The sequence below is a fragment of the Carassius auratus genome, chromosome 16 (genome assembly GCF_003368295.1).
Source record: "Carassius auratus strain Wakin chromosome 16, ASM336829v1, whole genome shotgun sequence".
In the NCBI taxonomy this organism is placed as follows: domain Eukaryota; kingdom Metazoa; phylum Chordata; class Actinopteri; order Cypriniformes; family Cyprinidae; genus Carassius; species Carassius auratus.
The window spans coordinates 14,688,340-14,711,535 of NC_039258.1; the positions used below are offsets into that span (position 1 = coordinate 14,688,340).

General features: G+C 35.6%; 2 protein-coding genes across 8 annotated transcripts; one reads left to right on the forward strand and one right to left on the reverse strand.

The window, feature by feature from the left end:
* Window positions 1-34: 34 nt before the first annotated feature.
* Window positions 35-15,143, reverse strand: LOC113116245 (tumor necrosis factor receptor superfamily member 5). 7 transcript variants are annotated; one of them, XM_026284283.1, is made up of 6 exons: window positions 14,875-15,143; window positions 5,719-5,846; window positions 5,086-5,217; window positions 2,308-2,463; window positions 2,019-2,141; window positions 35-738 (listed from the first exon to the last, which is right to left on the reverse strand). In XM_026284283.1, exons 2-6 carry the CDS (start codon window positions 5,840-5,842, stop codon window positions 638-640), a joined length of 636 nt encoding a protein of 211 aa, XP_026140068.1. In that variant the 5' UTR covers window positions 5,843-5,846; window positions 14,875-15,143; the 3' UTR covers window positions 35-637. The 7 variants fall into 7 exon arrangements, with proteins under 7 accessions (XP_026140068.1, XP_026140063.1, XP_026140065.1 ...); XM_026284278.1 differs by lacking the exon at window positions 14,875-15,143 and adding an exon at window positions 8,865-8,939 and having other exon boundaries at window positions 5,719-7,620; XM_026284280.1 differs by lacking the exon at window positions 14,875-15,143 and adding an exon at window positions 6,784-8,257.
* A 958-nt stretch (window positions 15,144-16,101) lies between these two features.
* Window positions 16,102-22,754, forward strand: tnfrsf1a (tumor necrosis factor receptor superfamily, member 1a). Its single transcript, XM_026284274.1, has 10 exons — window positions 16,102-16,351; window positions 16,747-16,830; window positions 17,331-17,448; window positions 18,301-18,429; window positions 18,835-18,984; window positions 19,090-19,174; window positions 19,388-19,470; window positions 20,738-20,886; window positions 21,277-21,397; window positions 21,517-22,754. The coding sequence occupies exons 2-10, from the start codon at window positions 16,795-16,797 to the stop codon at window positions 21,819-21,821; spliced, it is 1,176 nt and encodes a 391-aa protein (XP_026140059.1). The 5' UTR covers window positions 16,102-16,351; window positions 16,747-16,794; the 3' UTR covers window positions 21,822-22,754.
* Window positions 22,755-23,196: the final 442 nt, after the last annotated feature.

Below are 23,196 nucleotides of genomic sequence, written 5' to 3' on the forward strand. Positions count from 1 at the left end.
CATTTTTAAACTTGATATTAATCATTGAGTGCAATAAAACCAATAAAGATTTATTTTTGTATATGTTTCTCAGAGCACTTCATTAATTTCATAGCAAATGCAAATACAAATACAATTTCTATTTTATACAACTGGGTAGGTAGTTGACATACTTTAAGATACTTCTAGGAAATGAAATGCTATATTCCCATCAAAAACTGCTTTTTAAAATATTTGAAACAATATTTTGTTCATTTTATTATCATTTTATAGATGCAGTTTCTATAAATTCATATTACTTTGAGACATGTTAAAAATAAATGAAAAGCTTCATAAACAATAAATTTACATGCACTTTACCTCATACATTCATTTACACTTAGAAAAGTCCATAGGCATGGTGACCAAAAACTACCCAATTATAAATACAAACAAGCGAGCAGAGAATAAAACCTTCATTTGTTGAAAAAGATTAGCTCTATGTTGTATGTTATGTGCAGTGGCAACACAAATCTCTCTCTATCTCAGCATTTCTCAGGAAGGACAGTCATTCTCACAAAACCTTCAGATGGGTCACCTGAGTACAGATTTTGCAGGTTTGTATCAGATTAAATACTCAATCCACAGACGCATCAGTGGTCTTTTTCCTGCTCTTTTCTCAGACATCCTCCAGTTTTTCAGTCTTTCCACACATCTCCTGGACTGGCATTGGTACCTCCTCTTCCTCTGTGCACTGGCTGGATCCAGAGTTGCTCTTGTCTGTGCAAACATTGGGTGAAATATTAAACACACAATTTTATGGAAATCACACAAATTGGTTTACTTCTAAATATTATAATTAAGTGACTATAGAGGTTAATTAAAAATAGAATAATTTTTTTTTAAATGGGTTTATGAGTTTTCATAGGTTTTCTGTAGTCAGAACATTCTTTCTCTACTCAGATACTCTATATTACAGCACAACTTTAATGATGGCTGTTGTTGTTGTTTATTATTAAATAAATAATATTTTATATACATAGTAGTATTTAGTATTAGGAAACAGTGCGTGATGGTAATTTTTGTGAAATTTTTCCACCATTAGGTGGCGACAAGTGACTGTTTTACAAGTGAGCATTTAAGAATTTTGTATTGAAAGAGACTGAAATGGAAGTTATTTTTATTTTTAATAATAGCTTGTTAGAATCAACAAATGCAGTGAGTAGCACTGTCATCGGAAATCATCCTTAACAGATGAAAGGATAATACGACAAAGATATCGCTTTCCTCAGCGGACATTCAAACTCATGTTTTATTATGAATATGAGATTGAGCTAAGGAATGAATGCTGTATCAGATAAAGGGAGAAACAATACTCTACACCACATAATACAGTGAGCTTTTAATTAATACAGTGAGTTTTTAATGAAGCAACTCAGCGTTCCTTCGTTACTAGTTCTAAAGTGACATTTCCGAATAAGTAAAGGAGGCTTGAGCTCAGCTGTTAAACTGTCAAACTGAGATTTGAATCTGAATTAGTTCCACACAAAGGGTTTATAATGACACTCTGCTGCTGTTTTTTGTATATTTTTACACTCATGTTGTCGTACTGTTCAACGTAATATACCTCGAGCAATACCGGCTCTATATCAGTGGCTGTGATTAGGCCAGAGACACAGTTCAACATGCTGATATAAAGACAGTATTGCTCTCTTTCTCAATGATATTGCTCATTTATCTTATATTATTTTATATTATTAGATAAACAAGATGGGAAACACTCAAAATAGATGGTCAATCCATCTTGGATTATAATTATATTATATTATATACAAACTGGAAAACACACAAAATAGATGGTGAGCCCATTTTAGATATTATATGATATGATATTATTAGATATACAAGCTGAGAATTATATTATATTATATTATATTATATTATATTATATTATATTATATTATATTATATTATATTATTCATGCAATGGAGTGTCAGTATAATAAGAACTCATGCAAGTGTATAAAGAGCACTGATGTGTTGTTTATAGTAGCACTGACCAGGTGATGCTGGCATGATCCATCCATATTGTCGTGCATTTCTGCTGATGAGAAGGAAACAGGTGAGCAGAACGCACACACACACACACGCACAACACAGACTCACCGAGATCCACATTATATCTGGAAGAGGTTGATAGAAAAGGAGCAAATGGATGGAGAAAAGGAGAGAGAAAGAGTAAACAGGTCAATAGAGAATACACCTGATATACTCTGTGTGTGTGATAGACTCTTTGCCTTCAACAGCAACTAATTTAACAGGTTGACCACAGCGGGTCAGGACACTCACCATGGGTGGGCGGTATTGTTGTAGTAATAGCTGAAGGAACAGTAGCTGTCTGAATTTTCTCACACGCTTGGCAATCACTGTCTGTGCATCTGTAGCCCTCAACACATGTGCACACTGCATTACTTGTTGTCGTACAGTTCTTCTTATACGTCATATCTGCAAAGTTAAAACAGTGAAAGGGCTTATGTAGCACTATAAGTGTATATTCGTTTCTCCAACTGTGAGAACTCACACTTATCAAACAATAGTTAATTTAATTAAAATGTTTACCCCAGAAATTTCATCAAAAAATATTATTTCTACCATTATTACCACAAAAATGAAAGCTGATTTGAGATGTGGTGAAAATAACTTGATTGATTGAATTGAATACAATTTCATATGAAATTCTGTAAGAATTGTCAGAATTACTGTTTAATTGTAAATGACCCACACAATAGAAAAATATGCAGTGTTCACATTTACCTTGACCGTTCTTTGTTTTCATCACATTTCATCTCAGAGATTTTTTGTTCAACCATTTGGGGTCAGTAATGAATATTCTTATTCAGCAAAGTCACAAAAAAGTATACTGATCAAAAAAGACCGCCAAGGCATTTATAATGTATCAAAAGACCTCAATTTCAAATAAATGCTGTTCTTTAGAAATTTCTATTCAACAATGTATCCTGAAAAAACTCTAACAGCATCCAAAAAAATGGCAACACAACCATTTCTCATACACTTTTATACACACGTGGTCAGAAATATTGGAACCCTTGATAAATATGATCAAAGGCTGTGAAAATAAATCTGCATTGTTAATCCTTTTGATCTTTAAAAAAAAAAAAACTCACAAAAATCTAACCTTTCATTGGAGGATAAGAATTTAAAATGGGGGGAAATATCATTATGAAATAAATGTTTTTCTCTAATACACATTGAACACAATTAACGGCATCCTTTTATTCAATCGTTTTTTAAACCTCCATTTGCCAAAACAACAGCTTTGAGTTGTCTCCTATAATGCCTGATGAGGTCAGAGAACACCTGACAGGAGATCAGAGACCATTCCTTCATCCAGAATCACTCCAGATCCTACAGATTCCCAGCTTCTCCTCTTCAGTTCACCAGATGTCCAGGGACTCCAGCAGAAATATAAGCCCACGACAGCAGTATATTTCATTAACACAAGGGATACTTTTTATCCGTGTTCAACAAACCCATCTTGAGTCTTTGCTGCAAAAAAATCTAATTGTGTAGTTACATCTGATATTAGCTAGTCCTGATTGAAGTTCCAGTTGTGTCTGAAAAATGAATAAACTGGGGATTGTTTTTGGATGGGAGCATTTTCTTTTCTTGATTTTTTTTTTCTTGAAACCCTCCCAAACAACATCTGGTGATGTAGGTGCTGTTTAATCATTTTTTAAAGGTTTTTAAGACTCAACTATTTCCTGTAATTCTCCAGCTGTGGTCCTTGAAGAGTCTTTAGCCACTCAGACTCTCCTCCACATCATGCATTAGGACGATATATACACATTTTGTAACATTCTGTTGATTGGAACTTCTTAATTATTGCCCTGATTGTGGAAATGGGAATTTTCACTGCTCTTCCCTAAAAGTCACTTTCTAATTTGTGAAGCTCAGTTATCTTTTGCTGCACATCAGAAATATGTTCTTTGGTTATTCTCATTGTGATAGGGGAAACAAATGCTAAATTCCCTTAATAACTTATATTCCTGTGAAACAAGAAGCCATGGCTGGATAATTTAATGTTCATAATAGTGTGCTCAAAATTGTAACTATGAATATATTTTACTCATAACAATTTCTAGGGGTACCAATAATTGTGCCCAATGTGAATTTGAGAAAAACAATTATTTCACAATGAGATTTTCACCCATTTTCACTTTGATCATATTTACCAAGGGTACCAACAATTCTGACTACGTGTGTATGCACCCATGATTATTTCTGAGCACCAAAGCAGAATATTAGAATGATTTCTGAAGGATCCGGTGACACTGAAGAGTTCAAATGTGACCATCTCACAACAAAAAGAATGAAACCCTTTAGGACATAAAAGTGCCTCCACTTCTATGTGAGCACAGTCATTTCAACAAGACAAGTGTCAAAATAAAACAGCAAGCTCAAACTGTTTTTTTTTTTTTTTGCTGACTCACAAATAAACTCTCACACCACCTCAGGATACTCACTTTTCATTTCTGCTCATCACTTTTTATCACGAGACTCCTTGGCCAGGTCATTTGACCATAACATCCATCTACAATCTCAACTAAAGTGTCATTTGGCACACGCTTTTAAATACTTGTTTGTTCAGTTACTTTAAACATTAGTTTCTCTCGTTTTGCTTGTTATATCATCTTTTCTTCCCAATGACAATTTTTTGTATTTTAGCTTGTATATTAAGTATTTAGCTTGTTTAATCGTTAAATTCAGTCTTCAGCAGGACATCTGCATATCAAAACATCTCTGTAGGCAGTTATTTCCATTACCACTCAGGTGCACCTGTTTTTTTCCAGTGCTACACAATGTATTTTCAAGATTTGCTGTCCTACATCATGTTTGTTACCAGACGGTTTTCAGACCCCCACCTACAGTACCTTCATACTAAAAACCCACCAGGATCTGCTGAAGGGGAAGCCCCTGCTTTGTTTTACTGTCATGTTTGGTATTTCTAGTATATGACTTTTCAAACTGATTCATCTGAAGATTCAGAACATCATTCTAAGAACATACAACATGTTTTATGATCATAAAGAAATCGAGTGGACATACGGTCTTTGGTGCACGTTCTGCAATCAGGGCACCAGTTGAAATAGCTGTTATAGTCGTTCGTGAAGAAGCCATTTCCACATGTCGCACACTGAGTAGCAGACTGGTATTTGCAGTTCTCTAACACATACTCTCCTGTATAAACACACACAAAGGCAGGGAAACATGCATGTGAGGAGAAGTACTGACACATTAGTGTGGCAGAATCATGCTGACTCTGACAAAATGATGACATTCATGAACGCAGTATTCAACGCTCACTGGTTTGAGAGTTTACATGGTTGAGTTCAGAGAACAAGTCATCCTCATCCGAGAAACTTGATGTGTCATTCAAAGACCTTAGATAAATGTCATTAAACCAGACTATAGCTGAACCCTGAAATATTCTTATATAATGCAATCGGCACATCCTGACTTTTCGAAATATGCCGCAAAGAGCCGAACATCATTTAAATGGTGCGTAAACGGTATACAATCAATACTATAATAATTTGTCTATAACATTAGACTAATTACATTACACTTTAGTCTTTATACTCTGTTAATTATCTAATCCTAAGCGAACAACAGCCTAGTTCTTTTTCTATATCTGACTCAACACTGCACACAAGTGATGAGGCAGCTAATTTCATTTACCTGGTTTACATTTTTTGCAGCATGTTTGGTCATATAAGTACTCTGTTTTGTCATCGCACGACGTTGATTGGACGAGTGGAAGGACATGTGATGAAAGCAGGAGGACACTGAGCAGGGCAAGCATCTTACTGGAAGAGAAAAAAGAAGCATGTGAAGGCTCAGAATGACACATGACACCTGGAATGACTTTAAATGGGTTCAGAGAATGTTAAGTCATACAAATCATGAATATATTACTTGGCTGTGACTGGCCTCACTTCATGTTAAATGTGATAATTACTGATAAATAATTTTTTGGTTAAATTAGGTCCCCTCCCTTTATTTTGATCTTTTGTCACAAAGTATGATCAATTAAATATGCAATAAAAAAATAAATAATAATAACATATATGGGTTAGGGTTAGGGTTAGGGTTAGGTTTTATATATATATTAGCAGAAATGTTATCTTTAACATCTTATCTCTAACATCTTAACATTAATATAACATATATATTTTTATTAGATTTTTTGTTTTACTTTTGAAAAGTTGTATATTTAAAAAACCCTTACTTTTTTTCCCCAAAACAAATACTATTTTGTTGAAACAAACAGTGAGTTAGTAATGTTATTCTGCCATTATGATAAATTATAAGTTCTCTAATTAAAATTAAATACTTGTATTCCAAAACAAACATAATTTTGTTGAAACAAACAATGAGTCAATAACGTTACTTTGCTATTGCTCATCTCCATACTCTGTACAAATAAGTGCATGAAATACTGTATTATTATACAATGAACATTTCAGCACAGTAAAAAAAAAAAAAAAAAAAAAAACCCTGACAGATCCGGCCATTCGCTTACTAAAATCAGCTTGACCTAGTTACCTTTTTGTAGCTGTCATTGATTTTAACTTTTAATTTACATTGATAAAACTATTTTTCAGTCTCACAATAAGATCACTATAGATTTGTTGCAACATCACATACAAGTTGACCCTTTTTTACCATCCCTGTTAAATCCCGCATCCTTTAAATATGCTCTATGATAGTGAAGTCCTCAGAAGAGTGTGGCTGAAGTCTTACCTTGAGAGCATGCACCAGATAGGAGAAAAAGACGAGAGCTGTGAGTTAGTCAGGCCCCTCTGAAACTTTGAAGATGAGGGGACAGCTCTTCAGCATTAAATCTTTATCAGAAATGTCAGATGAGTCATATTTAAACTAAGTTCAACAAACGTTATATGAGTGTCCTCAGGACCCCCAATAGCAGCAGCGGGTCTTTCTGTTGATATTTCTCCTGCGCATCTTTTTCCTCTACCCCAAATGTTCCATTAAAGGTTTTCTGTCTTCTTTTAACTTTAAACTAGTTCCAAAACACACTCTCTCTTTCTCTCCGTCTCTCTTTGAAATGAATACATGCGCACACAAACACTCTAGATGAAAAGGGTCTTGATCCATCATCATGTCTCATTCTGAGTAAAAGCATGAGTAAAAAGACACGCTCTTAACAGACACTCATTCTGAGATGTGAAATCAGTAGTGATGCCAGTGGTTGAATAACATCCAATCACACAGAATCCATGAAGCTCATCATTTTATCCTGAGTTTAGATTAAAGCATCTGCTTCGCATAAAGTACACTTTGTCTGAGAGCTGCCATAATGGTTTCTATTTTTGGTTTATTTTCCAAAACATGAATTCACTTTATCTAATCTTGATCCACTAACTCTTTCTCCTTAACTGTTACTCACACTTATGAGCTGTCAACTCATTGGTTTGATTCGGTGGAACTGATACCACTATGAGAGAAGAGTCATGTCCTTCTTGTAGTTTGTAGATTGACATGCCACCGCAGCACACGTGCACACACACAAACTCAGTAGTGTTTACAGTAAAAGGAGGGCTCACCACAACATCGCTACATCTGCGAAGATATAAGAAATGTTACCTCAGCACATACAGATAACATCACACGCTGACAGGCAGGCAGTTTTCTGAACTCTGCACCAGGCTTCGAGTAAAAGAGTTTTCCGCTTATGAGTGAGACCCCTCCTCTAAGCAGTCACATTAGGTCAACGTGAATTTCTATTCCGTCACATACCTGTTACTGGTGTGTTTTTGCATTTAAACTGGTTTCCTCTTAATATTTTCACACTTTCCTTTACAGGCGACAGCTGAAATTGTGAACTGACTGAAGTTCATTTGAAGGTTGAAGATGAAAATCCTGACTGATATTGAAATGTTCTCTTTTAACATTTAAACTGTAATTTTTGTCTATTTTAGTCATCTCTTGCAGGGAAACTGTGTGTTCAGCAATATGTCCAGTAGCCAGATTCATAAGAAAGGAGTTATGACATTTCTTAAAATAAGTTTGGCAGAAGTGCAATTCTTGAAACTTTTCTCAAATGCTGAAGTATTCGCAAAGGCTTGAAAATGACGAGGCTGAGTGGCGTTGTGTTTGAAATATATATTTTTAAAGAGTCTTTCTAAAGCAATATATTTAAAATACATTTATTTCATACTAAGTATAGTTCAAATGTATTAACATATTTACCGACATATCATTTCAGATTTACAATATATAATTATAATTTAACTTTATTTGGAGTATTACTTGTGCACAATGCACATTTCTTAATATTAAGGCTAAAATGTTTTAATATCACTATTGATTATCTTTGAATAATATCAGGCTTTAAATACAAGATATTTAAAGTTTACCTGAAGTAGATCCAACCACTTTAGCACAGTCAAATATACTTCAGTATATCTTTAATTGGACTTCAGCATTACTTCCGGACAATGAAAGTGCATTAAGTACAAAATTAATTTTTCTTATTTAGCAGACTTTAAGTATGCCAGTTTAGTATACTTAAAGTACAATTGCAGGGTATTTCTATTAAGTGCCTAAATATGTAAATGTATTTGTGGTATACTTAGCATGAAAGATAGGTGTTTCAAATACATATCTATTTTTCACTAGGGGAGCCTATTGCACTGAAGAGAGTAACTGAATTTCAAATTCAGCAAAAAAGTTACACAGGACTTATCATTGTTTATGCTCTTGATAATTATTTTAGAGTATTCATGCACATCCCTAGTGGCTAGAGTCGCAATATTTAATAGCAACAATTATTCTGAAACCAATAAATTAATTTAAAATCCTACCTTTCAGAATTTAAGACAAGAACCGGATAATTTGTGTAATGATCATGGAAGGAAGCTGATGCAGAGCCATGAGTTATAGGGAAGTTACCGAAAGAATAACGAAGTGGAAAGAAGGTGGGGCCATAGAAGGATTAAAGGGGGGGTGAAATGCTCGTTTTCACTCAATATCCTGTTAATCTTGAGTACCTATAGAGTAGTACTGCATCCTTCATAACTCCAAAAAGTCTTTAGTTTTATTATATTCATAAGAGAAAGATAGTCTGTACCGATTTTTCCCTGAAAAACAGGAGCGCCTGGAGGTGTGACGTGTGGGCGGAGCTAAAGAATCACGAGCGCGAGTAGGCTTTTGCATTGAGAGCGAAGCTGTGACAATACCGTGAGGACAAAACCAACCAAAACAAACCATGGCTAACAGTCAGATTCAGCCGTTTATTTATGATCCAGATTCAGATCCAGAGGGTGAAATTTAACAAGAGCAGCATCAGCAACAACGTCTCTATGCGGTATGTACTGAAACTGTATATATTTGCTTAGCGGGTTTGGAAAATGACTAAGTTCCACTTTGTCGTCTTTTTTTTTCTTTTTTTTTTTTTAAGCTGTACATGTCGAGAGTGCAGTTTGATGCCAACATCGCATGTTGTTTACTTGATGTGCTTACGCGCCGATAGATAAGTTAATAACACAGAGATATTTGAAGCAGTTTTACTCACCGCCTGCGGTTCCAACACACGATCGTGACCCTTTTTCGTTGGGATTGCATTATCCTTAAGAAATAAACGATGTGCAAATCCGGCCTCAAACTGGGCCTTGTTTGTATAACAAGCATCTTCGAAATGCAGGGGAACAAACACAAACACTTGCACAACTCCGTTGATGCTCTGTAAAAATAAACTCCATCCACTGGTCCCTTAATGCTGTTTCTCTTTTGGTAATCTGTGCAGGGTTGTCTTGCCCTGGCAACCAAAAACGCACTCTTTTTGTGACATTTCGCGACGCTCTTGCTCTGATCAGTGAACGTCTGTTGTGCTCTCAGTGCTCTGCTATACGGGAGCGCGCGCTCTTCCGGCAGAAGTGCCCTCAGGATACTCTGCTCCATCTAACGTCACACAGAGCCATACTCGAAAAAAACTTTCCGAAACTTGTGACAAACCGGAAGGAGTATTTTGGGAACAAAAATACTCCTTCAAATGTACAACTTAATTTTTGAAACTTTGTCCATGTTTAGCATGGGAATCCAACTCTTTAACAGTGTAAAAAACTCAGTATGCATGAAATAGCATTTCACCCCCCCTTTAATGGAGGGAGGTACTAGGATGGAGGGAGGAGTAGAAAACCACAGTGGAGCAGGACAAGGAAATGAAAGGGAGGATCACAGTGAATCTGGCAGAACAGTAAATGAAGAAATGAAGCCAGTTTTTTTAGAGTATGGCTCTTTGTGACGTTAGATGGAGCGGAATTTCCTTATATGGGTCCTAAGGCACTTCTGCTGGAAGAGCGCGCGCTCCCATATAGCAGAGCACTGAGAGGCTGAGCAGGACAGACATTTCACTGATCAGAGCGAGAGCGTCGCGAAAAGTCACAAAAGAAGTGTGTTTTTGGTTGCCAGGCCAAGACAACCCTGCACAGATTACCAAAAGAGAAACAGCAGTTTATTTTTACAGAGCATCAACGGAGTTGTGCAAGTGTTTTTGTTTGTTCCCTGCATTTCGGATTGCACATTGTTTATTTCTTAAGGATAATGCAGTCCCAACGAAAAAGGGTCACGATCGTGTGTTGGAAGCGCATGCGGTGAGTAAAACTGCTTCAAATATCTCTGTGTTGTTAACTTAGCTATCGGCGCATAAGCACATCAAGTAAACAACATGCGATGTTGTCATCAAACTGCACTTTCCACATGTACAGCTTAAAAAAAAAAAAAAGACGACATAAAGTGGAACTTAGTCATTTTCCAAAACCGCTAAGCAAATATATACAGTTTCAGTACATACCACATAGAGACGCCTTTGCTGATGCTGCTCTTGTTAAATTTCAGCCTCTGGATCTGTGTCACAGCTTCCAGACGCTCTCAACGCAAAAGCCTTCTGGCGCTCGTGATTCTTTAGCTCCGCCCACACGTCATGCCTCTAGGCGCTCGTGTTTTTCCAGGAAAAATCAATACAGACTATCTTTCTCTTATAAATATAATAGAAATAAAGACTTTTTGGAGTTATGAAGGATGCAGTATTACTCTATAGGTACTCAAGATTAACAGGATATTGAGTGAAAATGAGCATTTCACCCCCCCCTTTAAAGACTAGACTAGTGGTTATCAGTTCCAGTCATATCATATCAGCACTCAGCACATTTTGTATGCATCTCTTATCACTCCAGACATTTCCTCTACTTGACCTGTGAAGAGGACATCACAGGATATTCCAGCATGATTCCATTTCAAAATGAGTACTTTTGTTCCATTCAAAGGTCACAGAAGTGTGCGTGCTGTGAATTTAAATTGTATTTATTTACAGAGGTATATTATTTCACACTTCACTAGTAAAGTTTCATAAAACTTTGAATGAATGTTTCAAAGTGAAGTCAACTTCAATGGATTTTCCTTGCACAGGAAGTAGGGAACAAAGAACAATGTGTAGGAACCGTGTCAATTGGAATGCAGTTCATTCATGGACCTATCTTCTATTGAGCTGGTTATCTGGATCAGGTGTGTTAAATAGCTAAGAGAAGCATGCAACAATGCAGAGCAGTGATTTATTTTACCAGTAACCAAGGTCCAGCGTCTGAGGCAATACCGGGAATTCCCCAATGCTGGGTGGGACCAGCGGAGGACGAACAATATCCCCGGGTGGAACAAAGGAGTCCACTGCACTGTACATAAACAGAGAGGATAAGGAGCTAAAGCCGTAGGCTGAGGAAGAGAAAAGGTTGGGGAACTGGTTCTTGGATAGACTTTCCAGTGTGAGCTTGCACTGAGATGAGGCTTCCACTGATGAGTAAACCACAGGAAGTTTTGGAGAAAGAAGCCCTTGCACTGACCATAAGGAACAGTTTATGCATTGACATACAAGTAGAAAAAATTTGAATTGGTGATGGTGCCATGTGTTTGGGGGTGGGGGGTTGTGCTTACTTTTGGATGAATCTCTGGCAAGTTTGACGTAGCATCTGCTGGGCAGTTACTTACTGTAGTTCGGTCAACTAACTTTTACTGTATGTCTCCATTCAGATGGTGTTAACTTCATCTGTTTTATTCTTGAAGTAACATTCTATGGTGGCTTGGCTTCCATGGTCAAAAGAATGCAGTTCCAGACAGAATTCAATAACACCAAAAAATGAGAAGGTGGTATACTGTACAAACTCAGTACTTGGAAACTGAACAAATAAAAAACTAAAAAGAAAGGCAGGAAATACACTCAAGTCCAACACAAACAGAAGGATCTTCCTGGAGTCCACCCATTATTCTGATGATAACAGTTTTAATGGCCAGTGAGGATTATCGGTTAACATGTATGTCTTAAGCAGGAAATTAGGGTGTTATAGCATGTTCTCAAATTTTAATGCACATTTCTTAAAATTAAGTATAAAACATTTTTTATGTCGATATTAATGATGATTGCATGATCTCTGAATAATATTTGTCTTTAAATGCAAAATATTTAAAGTGTTCCGGAAGTAGAACCAACCACTTTAGCACAGTCAAATATACTTTAGCATATCTTTAGTTGGACTTTAGCATTACTTCCACACATTAAGTACAAAATGATTTGTTTCAGTTTAGCAGACTTTAAGTATCCCAGTTTAGTATACTGTACAATTGCAGGGTATTTTTATTTACCACATAAATACTCAAATGTATTTGTAGTATGCTTAACATGAAATAAATGTCTTTCAAATACATTTTAGTCTATTTATTTTTCACTTGGGATACCAGACTGTTAGCAACTTTATTATGTAAAAAAAATAAGTTGAAATAATGCAGACTGCTGGCTTTAAAAAAGCATACACAATTTTCAACAACAAACAAAAAAATTTCATCAGCTGCGTCTGGGCAGGCGACATCACTTCCTCAAGCCCCACTCGCGCCAAAAAACTCCAAAAAACTCCACCGAAGTAAGAAGAAGAAAGTTAAGTCTGACACAGAGAAAGGGACCGATGTGTGCATTTCTAACATGTTTGGTTGGTAAAATAAATGTGGTAAATTTAAATAAGAGCGTCTTCCGTGTCTGGAATGGATGTATTCTTGAGTCTATAAGGTAAAAATAATACAATAAGATAACCTTGTTTGAAATGAAAATATTGGTTTCATCTATACTACTAGGTAAAGTTACTTATACTACTTTATAATGACTGGGTTAAATATAGGGGTGCACGATAAATATCGGCCGATAATAAATGCGCATCTCCTCAGTAAAGCCGGTGTTCTGACGATTTGTCCTACCCTGTCAGATTTTCCTACCTTCCACTAAAACAGTGGGTAGTACAATTCGACAACGAAAAATGCTACTGTAAAGTTATGATTTATTAATGTCTACACCTACCACAACTCTAAACCTACCCTTACAGTAATGCAAATAATGTAATTATGTGTTATATTCGCAGTTGTAGCTAGAAGAGATACAGCTACAGGAAACCAATAATACATTTTTTTTTCTACCAATTAGATTGTTTTTATTAAAGTTAACAACTACCCCAACCCTAAACCTACTGTACCTATGCAGATACATTAATTATCGTTTTTTTAGCATGAAAAAAAGGGCGCGAAATTGATGTGCGCATGCACAGTAATCCCTGAAAAATAGTAAAGAGTAAATCGTGTGCACAATTTACTAATTCATTCCCTCAATTTATTAAATTGTGGGAACAATAACTATTTCATTCACTCAATTTATAAATTGTGCGCATGATTTACTAATTCGTTCCCTCGATTTGCTAAATCATGCACACGGTTTAGCAAATCGAGGGAATGCAATAGTAAATCGAGGGAATGCAATAGTAAATCGAGGGAATGCAATAGTAAATCGAGGGAACGCAATAGTAAATCATGTGCACAATTAATTTATTTTTTTCTTGCAAGTCATGTGCAGGGCTCCGTAATTCTCAAGCGTCACGTTTTTTAAAATGCCAGGAGTGTGCGTTCGGGCAAAAAAAAAAAATTATTTTTTGATTAAAATAACTCATTGGTTACTCAGCTAACCAATCAGAGTGCAGGAGGGGCGGGGCAAATTCCACACTATTCAACTGTCATTTTGCCAAAGCAAGGACCAGAGCAAGTACTCTACATTGTGTCAACATTTTAGTCAGAAACAAATTATCTACCAAATCAGAAAAAAGTAGCAGTTTTTAGCAGCGGATATTTTAAGATAACCAAAGGGTGAGTCATCTGAACGGTAGAGAAGTTACAAGCAGTGTTTGATTCACTACAGTTATTCAGTTCATGGCAACACACCACTATTCATTCTTTTCCATTGAGGCACTCTTGGCAGGTTAATGGAATACAACCAGTATTAGTGTTTTTTTTTTAACTACCATCAGATAAAAGAATGAAAAATAGTTCTAAAAAATATGTGCTTAGTATACAATGTAAATTAAATATCAGACCTTTAAGAAGATCATTAACAGCATTATATGTTATTTGTTTTGAATTAATTTTGGCACCATGCTAAAGAACAATCCGTGGGCAATTTGTACAATCTCCATGGTTACATTATAGGTCACAGGGGAAATGAAGACAGGATGTGGTTTCAGAGGTGAGGAAGTTATTTCTTCGCCTCAGTTTGCACTACATTCTGTCTGCGATAATCAAAAAAGTCTTTAACTTCTTCCTCAACTCAGTGAAGAGTTTACGAAAATAAAGACAAAACATGGTATTTCAAAGCAAAGATAATTTCCTTAGTTGCTATGCAATGCAAAATCACACACATACTTTTTTTCATACATGCACTTGCATTTATTTTCTATTTTATATGGCCTTACTTGAACTGGTAATAATTCACTCATAAATGATAATGCTGTCACTCACCCTCAAGTGAACTCCTATGACTTCCTTTCTTGCATGAAACAACAGGCGAAATTCTGAAGAAGTACTCCTCTGATCCATGCATTGATAATGAATGCTGAATGAAGATGTCAAGCCTTAAACAGGACAAAAATTTACCAGAACATGATAAAAAGCGGTCCACGTGAAGTCATATGATTACTTTTTGTGACAAACAGATTTAAATTTTAATCTGCAGACTTGCTCAACTGAGGACGGCTCATCCAGACTGCAAATTAGGAGCAAAAGTCATGTAAGTAGAGATGTCTGATTTGTGAAGAATGATTTGAGTCTGATCTTTTCAAAGAATAGGTTGATCTTATTTATAAAACCACTCTGAATGATTAAATCTGATCGTGTTCTAAGTTCAAATCATCCACTCAGTAATGCAAGTTGCAACCATTAACCAGAATATTAAAAATGCCTTTTTTAGTTTCATGAATTAAGAAATTCATGACATGAGGGTGATTAAGCTAAATTGGGGTTTTAATTTTGGGGTTAATAATGGCTTTTTAAGTCTAATTTGACATTCTGATATATAAACCCTAGCAAAAAAATAAATAAATTGAAAATAATAATATACTTAAAATACATTTATTTCATACTAAGTAGTCTATTAATATATTAACTGACATATAACTCGAGACTTAGGCTACTGATATAAAAAATATAATTCAACTTTATTTGGAGAACAATATTTCTTAATTTTAAAGCTAAAATGTGTTTCAATGTCATTATTAATGAGAATTGGATCTTTGAATAATACCGGTCTTTAAATGCAAGAAATTTAATGTGCATCTGAAGTTTACTTGCAATAGTTCCATTTTAGCACCAAAAAATATACTTCAACATATCTTTAGTTGGACTTCTGCACAATTAAATAGCAAAATTTGTCATATAGCACAGCAGTTTAGTAGGCCAATACCAAAACTACAATTGCAGGGTATTTTTATTAAGTATCTAAAAGTATTTGTAGTATATTTAGCATTAAATAAATATATTTCTCATATATTTTTGTATTTTATTTTATTTTTCCTTTTTAGCCTTGGCTATGTGCATATATGGTAAGTCTCCCAAGCACAATAAAAGACATTCAACACAGTCCATACTAAGCTACCGTTAGCAGACACTGAACAAGGACGTTTTGTGTCCTTCAGTGTGCTTCCATTACTGTGTAACTACTGTGATTTTGTCAAAGTTGTTATATAACTTTAGAGTACTTTCGGTTTCATCCAGCCTCTCGAATTCCTTCATGAGATTTGGCACGAGAGGAGGAGTTGTTGTGACGCATAACATTTCCAGTTAAAGACTGCCCTTCTCCGAGGAAATGGACGGTAGCGATACTTCAATCTCACATTTTTAAATTCGTTTTCAAATGTAGGCTATATTCCAGCTCTCTTGGGGATGACCGAGCTCTTCTGGGAGAGTAAGACGACACGATGTTGGATCGCCATGAGTAAAGGTAAGTTCACGCGAGCGCAGTAAAATCTCCACACGGAACTTGATCGTTATCTCTAATGTGGCACTTTTAGTGTGGGTGTCGAGATTGTACCGTAGGTTTGAAACGGATGGAAATGTTAAAGCGTCTCGCCGTTTGTCTTCTTTCCTAGTGTACATGTCTGTGTGGGTCTCATCTGGCATTAACAATAAAAAACTATTGTAACTTTAGATGTTACTGGGTGTGTGGTTTAGGTCTCGTTTGTTTCACAATAGGTTACTGTAAGAATAATCTGCTTTATAGACTACAAGGACATCAGAGTTAATGAAAACTGTCGTTTTTCTTATTTGATAAAGCTGTGAAATTAATCATGTTTAAGATTCTTAACTTCAATTCCCCCTTCTCCTGTGTCCGCCTAGTGTGTTTGGTGAAGTGAGAAGTACTGCTTTAGCGCCCCCTGTAGCGCCATGAGGGAATGTCAGCTGTTCGCTTGTGTTCTGCTGGTAAGTTAGCATTTTCAGAGCATTTACTCAGCCACGAGCCTTCATATCCAAAAGTGCCCCAGGTGGCCATCTAAAATACTTTATTAAAAGGTTGTGTTTTGGGCTGCTTTTCATTATGGTTGACTATGATTAAATAGCTTAATTATTCAGTGACTTTACCTATACATCAAATTAATAGTCAGGTTCCATAATCTAATTTTAACTATAACATGTAAACATTTCAGGACCGACCTACATTGAGATTTTGTAAGTTATGATGAGTGTAAGCCATGAGTAAGTGTAATTTCATTAAAAAAGAAAAAAAAAAGTTTAATGAGGACTACATTGCCATAATGAGTGGAAAGGTTGTGTGTGAGGAATTACTTCTGGTTTATTCACCTCACTTGAAAGCAAAAATAAATCAAGCACTTTTCATGGTGGAATACAGTATTGCACTGTGCACTCACACAAAATGTAAGGTTCTGGGATTTTTAACCTAAATGATCTTTTGTTCCCCACAGGCTCTAATCAGCCAGTCATATGTAATATCAGTTAGTGGAGGTCCGACTGGGAAAGGATATTGTCCTGAAAATGAATACTGGAATAATAAGGGATTCTGCTGTGATAAATGTCATGCAGGTAAAGCTCATTTAAATGCAGGCTTTATGTTATAGATGTACAGAGTGTATATCCCTTCAGTGAAAGGTGTTTTTTTTGGTTTGAAGAAGATTTATCATATAATGTATGGAAGCATATGATTTGCAAAATGTATTTTGTAATGTAACGTGCAAAATGACAATGCTATATGTACAATGGCAATGTATTTCTTTATTTAAATTTAAATTTTCCTTTTCCAATACATATGTGCAACATTTGGTGCAAAATGAAAATACAGTTATATGATTTACATTTGGCATTTTCTTCTCTAGTTTTCACCTGTAAATTAAAAACTAATTTTAATGAATTTATTACATGTTTATTACATATAATAAATGGAATTGTATCACCCAAATTGATTAGCTATTTGTGACATGTCCAAGCAAAAGCTGTAGCAAAATGATCATTTAAATGCCCTTTTTTCCTAAATGCATTTAGACTTTACAGATACTGTAGGACACTTGAGATTGCATTTTTATGGTGATACCATGTGATTATTGTAGCAAAATGCATTCTGAGCCAAATGTGCAGCAAAAGGGAAATCTTTTATTTTTCTTAAATGGATTGACACTTACACTTAAGACATTTCAATCGCATTTTCATTAAATACCCTTCGATAATGGAGTTTAAGTCAATATGGATTTGAAAATGCATTCCGAGCCGATCCGGCACCCAACCTGTCAATCATAATATCTAAGCGGGTCTTGGCAACAAGACGCACCTCAATATTCCCCATTAATCAACAGGGTGTGTTTTTTTTTTTTTAAGAAACCCTTTGTTCAGCTTTCATAGATGGTTTTGTTCTGTCCTTTGTCCTTCTGTTTTCTACTCTAGGGTTTAAATTGAAAGAGGAGTGCCCTAAAAACAACACGAGGTCCTTATGTGTAAAATGTGAGAATGGAACCTTCCTAGAGACCGCAAATCACTATGACAAATGCTTCAGTTGCAGGAAGTGCAGCAAAGGTAATGCCATTTTAAAACTCTGATTTTCATATTTTCTTGTTATTGAAGAGGTAGTTAACCCTAAAATGAAAATTCTGTCATCATTTACATAACTGTTGCATCATTCCAAATCTGCTTTCTTGCTTCTGCGGAACACAGTTTGGAAGAATGTATTAACAGTTTTTGTCTAAACAATGAAAGTCAAATGTAATTGACTTTAATTTTCAGAACAAAAAAAAAAAAAAAACACTAAGACGTTTTTTTTTTTTACCAATTTTCCACCTTATAAGGGCGAGTAAATGATGACAATTTTCATTTTGGGGTGAAAGTATCCCTTTAATATGTGAATGATTGTTAAAGACTTCACACAACCAATTAATTTGACGTTTGCTCAGTTTTCATGTGTATTTCTTCCTTTAATCACAGCCAATTCCAAAGAGCTATCACCATGTACATTCAGAAGCAATAGAGAGTGTGGGTGTGAAATTGGATACTATTTCAACAATCTAAGCCCCTCGGATTGGGAATGTTCTCGCTGTAGAAAATGTGGACCTGGACAGCTGACAGTTGCAGAATGTAAGTCCCTCAAGTTTAATAAAGCCTCTTAATGAATTAAAGATATACATTAATCTTGTTTTTACATAATGGGATAACCTTAGTAAATGTTTTCAATTTTGTCAGGTGGTAAAAAACAGAATACAAAGTGTCAATGCAAAGAAAACCATTATGCTGTCCCTGGCAAAAACCTCTGTTTGCCGTGTGCTGAGTAAGTCAAACTTCGGTACTCTTCGAAATCCTGCTGGCACTTGTTGAGAGGTTAAGCTGATGAATGCGCTTGTTCATCTTTTGATTTTGAAAAGTCTAAGTACACTTATGAATTCAGATGCGTTTAACTACACAAGCTCAGTTTTGTTGCATTTTGAAATGCGTTCACCTGAAATGAATACCTCAGTACAAGTACACATCTTTTATCTTATAGATGTCAGGATGATTGTCCAGACGTGTGCAAATCCACCACACCTCCTAACATTTTAGGATCTTCCAAACCAACTAGTCCTCCAGGTGAGTACTGACCTGGGACATCTCCTCTGAGGAGGCATTGCCTCTTCAAAAAACTGGTTGAGAAATCTATGCAAATATTGCAAAATATAAAATAAAAAACTTTTCTTAAGTAACACTACAACAGCGTTTGCAGCCGGAGGCTACATCTCTCGCTACTCTCCTAAACCTATTGAGTTTTAACAGATCCCCAAGGCATGTGTTAGGTTTCGTAAGGGGAACAGTAAATTGAGAATGCATGTTGGAAAATCACATGAGAAGTGGCTATGATTGATCCATGCAATAAATCCCGCCTCCAGTCTTTGTATTTGTCACAAGTTTGATTATCAGTCTGAATGAACAAACTGATGGCGTTAATGAGAAACCCAATTAAAAAAAGGAAAAGAAGTCACATCAAAATAAAATTTCAAATAGACTGAAAACAGCATGGTGAAATTTCTTTGATGGCTAATGATCTGAAAAGCTGACAATTAATAAGAACAGCTGAATAGTCATTATTATGGAATAGTTATTGTTTAGGAATGAATGCAAGAAAAAAGCTTAAAACTATACTGGTTTTTTTCTTTTATAAGACTGGTTATAATAAATAGAACTTTACATTACATTTTTAAATGGAATTGGGTAACCCTTTATTTTATGGTGTCCTTGTTACACATTGTTGCATATACTTCTTATTATAATAACAATACGTTATTTATAATTACTGTACATGCAAGTAACCATAAACCAAAACCTAATCCTAATCCTGACCATATAGTAGTTCATATTACTCAGTACTTACATGTATAATTACACTGGAACAAAGAGACCTTAAAATAAAGTGTAACCTAGAGAAGTAATTGTTTTGTTTATTTGATACTGTAAATAATGTTAATTTAACCAGGAAAAATGTGTAACTGAGACAAGAATGTACATTTGATTTATAAAAAAAAAAAAAAAAAAACGCACACCACTGGTACTGATCAACACCCATCCAATAATGTGTATCCCTTGGAAATAAAAAATATTGAAAAAGTTGATGTTTGTTGGCTTTCCTAACAGGACACTGTTGGCAAAATACTGTAAGGCTTTAGACTGTAACGATAAAGAGAGCTAGTCCGATATTTTTTTTGAAAGCATGAGCAATCTTGGGAAGTCCCCTCGCGTGTTCCTTTGAATTAGTCTAGCCATGACTAAGCAGTGATCCAAAAAACAACACGTGTCCTCAGGCAAGGAATAATGTTGAAGGGTGAGCTAAATGAGTTTGTTTCTGTTCTCCTTGGTGTTTCAGGCTTAATCCATCACATACTGGTCCCTGTGTGTGCATGCATCACGGTTCTAGCAGTGGGAGTGTTCCTGTTATACGAGGGCATCAGACTTTGGAAGAAAAAGAGCCGTGCTTTGTCATCACAGCAATCAACACCTGTTTCCGATGATCAGGTAAAATGCTTGTTTGACCTATGACTAACAATGACAGAGACACCACAACCATTCTTCTCCACAATGCTAAACACATAATTACAGTAGCTTTGTTTTTGTAGAAGATGATTCAGCTTTTATCGTAAATACTAATACTAATGTTATATCACAGGGACCCCCATCTGAACTCTCAGCCGACAAATAATATTAACAGAATTGCACTAATGCCTTAAAAAAATAAATGCTAAAGCGGTGCTGTATTACCTGTTTTTGTTAGTTAAACTGGTATATATATGTAAAAAAAGCCATGTTATCATCATGTGATGTTTTATACCCTATTTGACCGTTTTTGCATTTTTTAATTATTATTATCGTATAGTAATTAATATATATTTTTTATGTTCTCCACAGACATTGATTATCACAGTGGCACCAGACAAAGAACTCGATGAGAGCGTTCCTTTCACAAACCAGCCGTGCGAACCGGAGCTAAATGGGAAACTCCCAGACTGCATCCCAAGAGAGATCAAAAGTATGTCTGTGTTTATTTCGTTCTACCCATAAATCCCTGGAAGCTGAAGTAACGATGCTTGTGATTCACATCTGTTGTCTCTCTCTCTCTCCCCGTTTCTTTCACTTTCACTCTTGTAGTTCACGAGTTCTTCTATTTTGTGCTGGACGAGGTGCCTATCGGAAGATTTAAAGAGCTTGTTCGTCGTCTTGGTGTATCTGAGCAGAACATCGACAGGGCCGAACAAGACCACAGGAACAGCAAAGATGCCCATTACCAGATGCTGAAGGTTTGGAGTGACAGCGGCAGTGGAGGAGGGAACAACGTTTTGCCATGGCACCGCATCCAGATGTTTGTAGACACTCTGAAGGACATGTATTTGGTTAACTGTGCAGACAACATCGAGAGCAGGTTCCTTTCAAAGGACCCAAGCACTTCAAACTGAGGCCATTAGAGGAGAAAGAAGAAAGGGCATTAAAGAGCGAACTTAACCTCCACCAGTTTCCAGTGGATTCCTTTGAGAATGGAACAGCTGTTTTTTTGGCCATGTCATATTTCCAGCTGTCCAAAGATTGCACACTAATGTTTTTATGAATATGCTTATGTTCTTTGTTTGTATGCAAGCTTTTTTTTTTAGTGCTGTCAAAGTAAATGTATCTGAATGAGGGTGGTGGGGCGGTTGGGGTTTGGGTTGTAATTTTTCAGATGTGTATCGGAGATGACATAATCATAATCATATTCTCTCCAGGTTCACCTTATCATAGCACACATCTCACAATAACATGTCCAGGTCACACACACACACACACGCACACACACACTGTTCAACATTTTAAGGAAGAGTATTTTTGTTTGTTTGTTTGTTTTCAAGATTGTGTTCATTAAGACGACATTTATTTGATCAAAAACAGTCAATAAAAAACGGTGGTCCCTAGCAGCCTTTACTCCAGTCTTCAGTATTAAACTTAAAAACCATAAGGTTCGTATTCCTTTCATTGACATTTCTTACATATTCTTTTTTTGGCGGTGACCTGGGTATGTTCTTGATGGGTTTCGTGAGAGGCCTTATTGACCCAATAATGCCTCCAACTGTATAGATGAATTTAATGCTGATAGTAGTTGTATTTGCATGTACAAAACAAAAACAGTTTATAATTGCATTTGCATTTGAGGGGTATTTTATTTAAAAAATTATACAGTTTTCTGTTGTTGCATTATTCCACGGAATGATATTGAGCTTCAGCTGGAAACTAGCATTAAAATTCAATGCAAATGCAAATTATAAAGCTGATCTGACCAAAGATGTTTTTGTTTTTAAAATTTAAATTCCTATATAAATAACCCATATATGCTGGAAAAAAACATGGTTTTTCAAAACAAGTTGAAGGATTGAAATAGTGTTTTTTGTCAAATGAACTTCAGTCATTTGTATGTGTCACATTTTCTTTTACAGAGGATGAATAGAAATATAAGAAAAATTTCCCTAAATACATTTTTATATATTTTATCTCTTTTTTTTTCATTTAACTGCCTAAAAACACAAATAAACAGTTTGTATATATTTTTTAATTCATGTGTAATTTGCTTCTTATTCTAATTCATTCTTTATCAGTTTAGATGAAACCTGGAAGTACATGCTTTGCAAAAGGCCTCAGCAGCACTAAATCTACAAGTGTTCTGTTAACAGACCTTTAACCACTAGACAAGCACCAAACCCAGCTCTGTTTCCTTTGATAAAAGATGCATGAGTAATTATGTCCTGATGTGCATATGTTATGATCTTGCGCAATGTTGCTTTTCTGCATTCCTGTCCCACTGTA

What these genes read in the sequence shown, in the direction of transcription:
- LOC113116245 (XM_026284278.1), bottom strand. Translation starts at nt 5,890, where the DNA reads ATGTGTCATTCTGAGCCTTCACATGCTTCTTTTTTCTCTTCCAGTAAG. An exon ending in CAGAACGTGCACCAAAGACC is followed by an intron (nt 2,464 to 5,085) that starts GTATGTCCACTC and finishes TTAACTTTGCAG; the next exon opens with ATATGACGTATAAGAAGAAC. An exon ending in AACAATACCGCCCACCCATG is followed by an intron (nt 2,142 to 2,307) that starts GTGAGTGTCCTG and finishes AACCTCTTCCAG; the next exon opens with ATATAATGTGGATCTCGGTG.
- tnfrsf1a (XM_026284274.1), top strand. Translation starts at nt 16,795, where the DNA reads ATGAGGGAATGTCAGCTGTTCGCTTGTGTTCTGCTG. An exon ending in TTGCAGGAAGTGCAGCAAAG is followed by an intron (nt 18,430 to 18,834) that starts GTAATGCCATTT and finishes CTTTAATCACAG; the next exon opens with CCAATTCCAAAGAGCTATCA. An exon ending in CTCTGTTTGCCGTGTGCTGA is followed by an intron (nt 19,175 to 19,387) that starts GTAAGTCAAACT and finishes TTTATCTTATAG; the next exon opens with ATGTCAGGATGATTGTCCAG.